Source organism: Diachasma alloeum, unplaced genomic scaffold (assembly GCF_001412515.2).
Source record: "Diachasma alloeum isolate Michigan unplaced genomic scaffold, Dall2.0 Dall_scaffold_01766, whole genome shotgun sequence".
Classification (NCBI taxonomy): Eukaryota; Metazoa; Arthropoda; class Insecta; order Hymenoptera; family Braconidae; genus Diachasma; species Diachasma alloeum.
In genome coordinates this window covers 1-7525 of record NW_021681851.1, presented here as the reverse complement: position 1 = coordinate 7525, position 7525 = coordinate 1, and the positions used below count along the sequence as shown (strand labels likewise).

General features: G+C 41.4%; 2 protein-coding genes across 3 annotated transcripts in view; one reads left to right on the top strand and one right to left on the bottom strand.

Moving 5' to 3' along the window:
- LOC107046726 (TD and POZ domain-containing protein 3) overlaps nucleotides 1-6657 on the top strand; it is a 9821-nt gene extending 3164 nt beyond the window's left edge. The window contains exons 2-3 of one of the 2 annotated variants that reach the window (XR_003783190.1): nucleotides 484-5930; nucleotides 5998-6657. Coding sequence is in view for 1 of the 2 variants with exons in the window: in XM_015269418.2 (XP_015124904.1) it covers nucleotides 551-1477 (927 nt within the window). In the remaining variant the exon portion in view is untranslated. Of the gene's footprint in view, nucleotides 1-483 lie in introns of both variants that reach the window. The other variant, XM_015269418.2, reaches the window with a different exon arrangement.
- Nucleotides 2375-6368, bottom strand: LOC107046725. Its single transcript, XM_015269417.2, has 5 exons — nucleotides 6272-6368; nucleotides 5645-6198; nucleotides 5027-5179; nucleotides 3651-4719; nucleotides 2375-3183 (listed from the first exon to the last, which is right to left on the bottom strand). The coding sequence occupies exons 2-5, from the start codon at nucleotides 5975-5977 to the stop codon at nucleotides 2948-2950; spliced, it is 1791 nt and encodes a 596-aa protein (XP_015124903.2). The 5' UTR covers nucleotides 5978-6198; nucleotides 6272-6368; the 3' UTR covers nucleotides 2375-2947.
- Nucleotides 6658-7525: the final 868 nt, after the last annotated feature.

Below are 7525 nucleotides of genomic sequence, written 5' to 3'. Positions count from 1 at the left end.
ATTTAAAAAAATGCCAATATGAACCTATTGGATAATCAATTTTCTCCCGCCACTGCTGCCGACTTTATCGGCCTGGGCGAGAAGTCGACACTGCCGCCATCCGGCGGCGTTCCCCCTACTGATTTATTTTCCCTTTCAATACGCAAACTGTTATTTTCCTTAATTAATGGAGATTAATGTCATTAAAGCTACTAAAATTCCTTAATAATTCATAGATTTACATCCATAATCGTTTCAGGTATCACTTACCCTTTTTTACACCAAAACAAGTGGCCACCTAACAGCCACCTAACAGCCACCTAACTTAAGTGGCTGCTTGCATCCCAGGGAATGTAATGTAATAGAATGGTTTTGTAATGCATATGAATACCTCGGTATCCACACTCACATTGCTTATCCTAACTTCCAATGGCTGTGCAGCGGCGCATTTTGACTACAATATTAAGTTTTCCAATATTCAAATTGATGAATTCCTATTTTCAGATTCCCCACAATCTTGAGTAAAGGCGAATTTTGACGTGCGAGTCTCATTATCAAATTTGAACGAGTGATGGAGGAGTGGTACCATTTCCGTGTTCCGGATCAGCAAAATACGTACAGAGAATGGCGTCAAATAGCAAGTTTGCCATTGAAAGATCGCAATAATGTTACTATTTGGGTGCGTTTAGGCTCTTCTGCGAATGATCCGTCAAGAAGAAAATTGAGCTTATCAATTCGAAAAGCCGTTACCGTCGAAATTATGGCTGATATATCTATTGTAATTCCCTGCACCGCTTCTATTAGCTTTGATGATATAACAATTGAAAAGGAATCATTCCGTTGGACGGATGCTTGCGACTTCGAAGATCTAGAAATTAGACGCGACCTTTCATTTGTTGCAACTTGCAAGATCAAGTACATTGATGCAATAGCAACCCCAGCGTTACCATCATCTTCGACATCTTTTTCCAATAACGAGTTTCAACCCTTCCTACTACAATCAACATTTAGTGATGCCAGAATCATCATTAGTGGAGAAGAATTGCCTGTGCATAAAGTCATTCTCGCGGCGCATAGTCCGGTATTTTTAAGTATGTTCGAGAGTGAAATGAAAGAAGGAACGAATAATGAAGTCGTGATTTCAGATGTCAAACTTGATGTCATGAAAAATGTTTTATCATATCTGTATACTGGTAGCGATCAAGCTCTGAACGACGTGGATATGGCTATGAAAATGTTGATTGTTGCCGAGAAATATAACATGGAGAAATTGAAGACCTTGTGTGAACGGAAATTGTTCCGGCATCTGACAATATCTAATGCATTACAAATGCTTAATTTTGCGACTATACATAATGCTCAAAACCTGGTGGAAAAAGTTTGGACTTTTGTTCTAAAACATAAAGAAAAAGTAGTGCTGGAACCGTATTTGGAAACATTGTGCTTGGAAAACCCGGGACTCATGTGTCTTTTCACTAAAGCTGCTATTAATGGATAGAATCACAGTACTCTGAATGGGTCTTGGAGCTGAATGTAACGTAACATGTGAGATTTCTCTCTTCGAGATATTTGCGAAGGAGTATGTGAATTTTTCATTTTCTGATATCATTTTTGAACATATGAAAAAAATTATACCGTTTATGGTAGGCTATTTTTTCAGTTTGAAGTTATTAGTGACAGATTGATTTCACGATGCAAGGGAAAGAAGTTTATGTAATGACTCCGAAAATGAAAATTGGAATTTCTGTGATTTATTTACGTTCCATGACCGCTAAAATCATCTTGATACGTTTTAGAGGACATGTTCGTATGCGTGTGAATATGTACGTATGTGGTAAGATATTATCCAATGATATCGCCTAGACAAATGGAGCGATTTTTACAATCGATACATCTTTATATAACTTACCACTGGTTATTTTGTAAATACCATTGCCTCTGCAACATGATACTTGTGAAAAGATCTTGATTTTTCTTTGTGGAATCAACGATGTTACCTGGAAAAATGTCAAGGTATCTTTATATAACTTGAGTCTGATTAAGCATAGAGTTGTCCAGTTATTTGGAGGAAATTTTGAGGGCTTACCATTTTTTTCATAAACAGGAATGAAGGAATTGTCCAGGAAGTTGTTGTTGAACTGTAATGGATCATACCTTCGACCCATCCTTTGACCAACGCGAGTGCCAACAGAACACCCCAAAGTCAATATATTTTGAATTTCTGTTCGAATTTTTTTCTTGAGATGTTTTCTATTAGAATTATTATTGGGAACAAATTTTCTGAGCTTTTTCCACTGGATTTTGTTGTTTTATATTACCAAATCCGAGTGGAAAAAACTTGTTTTATGTACAGTTGTTCCCTTAGACTTTTCATAATTCTATACACAGCCATAGATTAGATTTAGTCATATATTATTTCAGTATGGAAGTATGAACAATTCAAATTAACATATCTTATTAAACATTGAATTATCTCCATAATGAGTGCTTTTAAAGGAAAAAATCAAAATCACTTTTTTAAGAAAATGAAATTTCTCACAAGAAATAATACTGATAATACTAATAATAATAATACTCTTCAAGTTACTCATTGGTGAGATCTCATCCGTAATCATCTCAGCCCCCTCAATATTCTCAGTAGTGTCCTCCATGCTCATAATAACGTCAGCAGCCTCCGAAGCCTCCCTGGAGGTCTCCTCGTACTCCTGCTGGTACTCCTGCGCATACTTCCCTTCAATCTCTTGAGCCTCAAACTTGACAATCTGCTCTCCAGTATCAAACTCCTCGCCCTCCTCGAACTCCTCCTCACCAAGTTCTCCCTCGATCTCATACTGCTCCTGATCCATCTCCAGTTCAATCTCCTGCTCCTGCTCTTCCGAAGTGTCTTCCTCCCCCTCGGCCTCCCTCACGCCCTTCTTCTCATTACTCCCACACAAAAGATATATTTAAATTATAAATAATGATGAAACTAATTTTCATCATCCTCCCTCCGCCCCACGGGTTCTTCCTCACTGCTGGCTTCATCAGTTTCCTGCCTTTCTTCTTCACTATCCTCATCGTCGATGGGGAACTCCCCCCGTTGCTTATACTTTTTTCGGATATCATGAAATGTCTCCCCACACCATGTTGAAACCGACAAACGCCATGTGCTGGGGCAATTACGCCGACTTAGTGGTTGCAACTCCAAGGATTGGACCAAAAGACCTGAAATAATAAAAAGCAGATCAAAATTATTGCGATATCGCGACAAATGTTTATATCAAATCAACTCTCAATCCAAAGGTGAATCCAGAATTTAGATAACATTGGTCGGTGTACCCGAGGGCTCCCTCTCCCTGGCTGGTAAAATGGCCCTCGAATCACCTTTATAATGGCCGGAAAGACCCATTCTTATTTACTAAACTTATTTAATCATGAAGCAGTCAACTCTCGGATTTACACTAAACCTAGTTCATCCTAGAGTTATCCATTTCACTGTTAAATGAACTGTACTGTATTTCTTCAAGCGAGGGTCGAATGGTGGGGACTTCGAAATATTGTGACCGTGATTCAAGAACCGGCTTACTGGCCAAGGGGATACCTATTGTCCGCTAAAGAACATTATCGGAACACTGACTGACTCTCTGAAAAATTCTACTAAAAATTGGTTTAGTTGATCTTTGAATACTCACCTCTGATCCGCTCCAGCTCCTCTGGTTGCACTCGCACACTGCCCTCGGGTGCATTCCTAGGCAACCGGACGTACCTTTTAAGGCGTTCTGCCGGCGTCCATATCCCCCTCACCACCCTCTTGCAACGTTGTTTTATCGTTGCTGCTCGCAAGATGCTCGCAACAACTCTTCTAGGAAGCCCCCAATCGTCATCTACCTGATCCTCCTCCACATCCGGATCCCTACGTGAGTGATCAGGCTGTGGTGGTACTGCCCCTCGATCAGGTCCTTCTTGGATCTCCCTGATCCTTTGCCAGTTAGCCTCAACAGCTCTGTTGACGCTAGCCTCAACAGTTCTGCTGATGTTTTCCGCAACAGCCCTGTTGATGTTAGCCTCCACAGCTCTGTTGATACTAGCCTCGACAGTCCGACTGATACTAGCCTCAACAGTCCTATTGACGCTAGCCTCAACAGCTCTGTTGATACTAGCCTCCATAGCCCTGTTGAAGTTAGCCTCCACAGCCCTGTTGATACTAGCCTCGACAGTCCTATTGACGCTAGCCTCAACAGCTCTGTTGATACTAGCCTCCATAGCCCTGTTGAAGTTAGCCTCCACAGCCCTGTTGATACTAGCCTCGACAGTCCTATTGACGCTAGCCTCAACAGCTCTGTTGATACTAGCCTCCATAGCCCTGTTGAAGTTAGCCTCCACAGCCCTGTTGATACTAGCCTCGACAGTCCTATTGACGCTAGCCTCAACAGCTCTGTTGATACTAGCCTCCATAGCCCTGTTGACGTTAGCCTCCACAGCTCTGTTGACATTAGCCTCGACAGTCCGGATGATAGTAGCCTCAACAGTCCTATTGATGCTAGCCTCAAGCGCCTTGAAACTAGCCTCCATAGCCCTGTTGACGCTAACTTCCACGGCTCTACTGACACTAGCCTCAACAATTTTGCTGAGGTTAGCCTCAATAGCTGTGTTAACACTAGCCTCAACAGGCTGTGTAATATCGTCGCTAGTGAAGCTGCTCTTAGTTGGCTGCACTCCACTAGTCGACGCAGTCGGCATTTGGCAGGGAAGGAGATGCTCCTATTCATTTTCAAACAAATAAAATGATGTTGAAAAAATTTCATAGAAAAACTTTCGCAAGTTTGATTGCATTTCATTGGACTTCTACTCGGCTTCTATTAAATCTTATAATTCATAATTCCAAAGCTCTACTTCGCGTTTTGTTTTATATAGAAAATGTCCAATAGAGATTATGCCATATACAAAATCAATAGAATTTGATACGTTTTCTACAGGAATAATACATTGGATAATATTAGAAACTGCAGTGAATATATCTAATAAATATGAGAAGTTGTAGTGATGGCGAGATGCAATTGCTACTTACCTCTGTTTTCTTCATTCCTCCAGCGCGTTTAGAAGGATCCAAAGAGATCTTTGGCACAGGGGCATCGTTTCCTTGGATCCATTTTTCGGCTGTGTTGTTCGCTATACAACCTGGGGTTGGGGGGAAAATGTCCGCATGGAATTGGTGATACGTCTGCAATGGGAGAATGAAGGGAATTAATGTAAGAATCCATTGAATAATGAAGGGCATTGTTCAAACAAACAACTCAAACTTTGAAATTACGTCAAATTGATTCAAAAGAGAGTAAGTTGAACCGAATCGTCTTAAATAACCGGTATTTTCTGACTAAATTTTCATACGGAAGTCTGAGAAAATGAATTGATAATGAAAAAGAGTTGTCCGGTGGCTTGGCGCAATCGATAAGTTCGTTGCCTCATATGCGAAAGGTTGAGTTCAAATCCCGGCCGGGTAGAATGGTGCGAACTAACCATTTAAAGTTTTGATCATTATCGCAGTATTACCTAACCGGGTCGAAGCGATGTAAAATAACGATAAAAAAAATGAAAAAGAGTTATTGACGATCAGAAATCTCTCTCTTGAATAATTTAAGAGAAGTAAAATCGATGAATGTTCAATTAGAAGATGATTATTTCATACCTTTCTCAGCACTTGATAGGTGATAGGGATCACCATATTTGAGGTCAATTGTAAAATGCGATTGACCTCACCGCGCATCACATCAAGTGCGAGTTTCGGAACCAAGGAGACACTTATCGACTGATTGCCTGTGTGGTGTATGCCCTCGATCAAGAACGGATCTGTTTCGGCTACCACCATGGAGCGAACGGTGACATCTCCCTTGCCAGCAAGAAACAACATAGAGGTATCTGGGTCAAACAACGGTATTAGAACCCCAGGGCTCGCCTCTAGCTCTAAACTATAGGTGGGATAGGTAAAGTTTCTCACGTCCCTTATGTATATTTGACGCATGCTCTCATTGTTGAAGCCAGTCGTGAGGATGCTGTAAGTACTGCCCAGCCAGACAATGCGGGAGTCTTTAGGATTTGGATGGCTTGAACAGGAATTCACTACTGGCTGCGGCACTCGTACGTCAAAAATACGGACGCACCTGTCCCTGCTCGAGGTGGCTACGAGGGACCCATCAGTCTTCCAGCTAAATGACTGAACCAGTTTACTATGTTCGTCATTTGCTGTAAAACAGATAATATTTGATTCACCATACTCGATTCAATATTAAATTATAAATTTTCTTCATTTATTTACTGAATAGAATACAGTTTCAGTCCCTTCAATACGGCGTACATGTCATATATACCCGAGCGAAAAAGCATAACACTTAAAATGCCATGGGAGGGGGTGTAACGCCACGCTACATACACATTTATACATTAGTACGCGGACACGACAACGTGCGTAGTTGAGACGATAGGACATCAGTGACATCATCACTCCCTGTCACGTGCGAATAAAATGTATACTTCTCTCTCGCACCTGTTGTAACGCGTATCCGAATTCTCGCCGTTTGCGAATATTATATTCAGTCTGGCGCTAACCGCCTATTACTCTACAAGTCAACCACCTGACTTGCTCTCTACTTTTGTATATATATTTCTAGACGTGATTGAATAAACGACAATTAAGCCAACTAATTGTTTAGTAGTGAATCGTTACATCACTCAACAACCTCGATTCCTACAGGGGGGGGGGGGGCGAGAAAGGCATAAATTGAATAAATTGGGAGAACTATCTGTTGCGTCCCAAATGGTTTATCCTCAATTGTGTGTTGGATAAATTTGAAGCTGCTACAAACTCGGGTCTACAACTCGGGCCTTGAATTGAAAGCCCGAGTTGAAGGCCCGAGTTTGTAGCAAAGATGTCAGACAAGATATCAATGTTTTTTTGGGCTCAAATGAAAGAGCGGGTCGAGAAATGGCGTGCAAGGCCTCTAAAGATGGTCTTGAGCCAGGGGAGACTCCTCCACCCCAATGTTCTATACACACTCCTAGACCCCATTGCCCTACTAGACAATATTGTCACAACTCTGCTTTTCAATTGAAAACAGACATCATCTTTAGAAACATTTGTCATGTTTAGAGGCCCTAGCACGCCATTTCTCGAACCGCTCTTTCATTTGAGCCCAAAAAAACATTCATATCTTGTCTNTTTGAGCTCAAAAAAACATTCATATCTTGTCTGACATCGCTGCTACAAACTCGGGCCTACAACTCGGGCCTTCAATTGAAGGCCCGAGTTGTAGGCCCGAGTTTGTAGCAGCGATGTCAGACAAGATATGAATGTTTTTTTGAGCTCAAATGAAAGAGCGGGTCGAGAAATGGCGTGCAGAAGTCTTTAAAGATGACAAATCTCTCTAAAGATGATGTCTGTTTTCGATTGAAAAGCGCAATTGTGACAACATTGAACATTGGGGTGGAGGAGTCTCTCCTGGCTCAAGACCATCTTTAGAGGACCTTGCACGCCATTTCTCGACCCGCTCTTTCATTTGAGCTCAAAAAAACA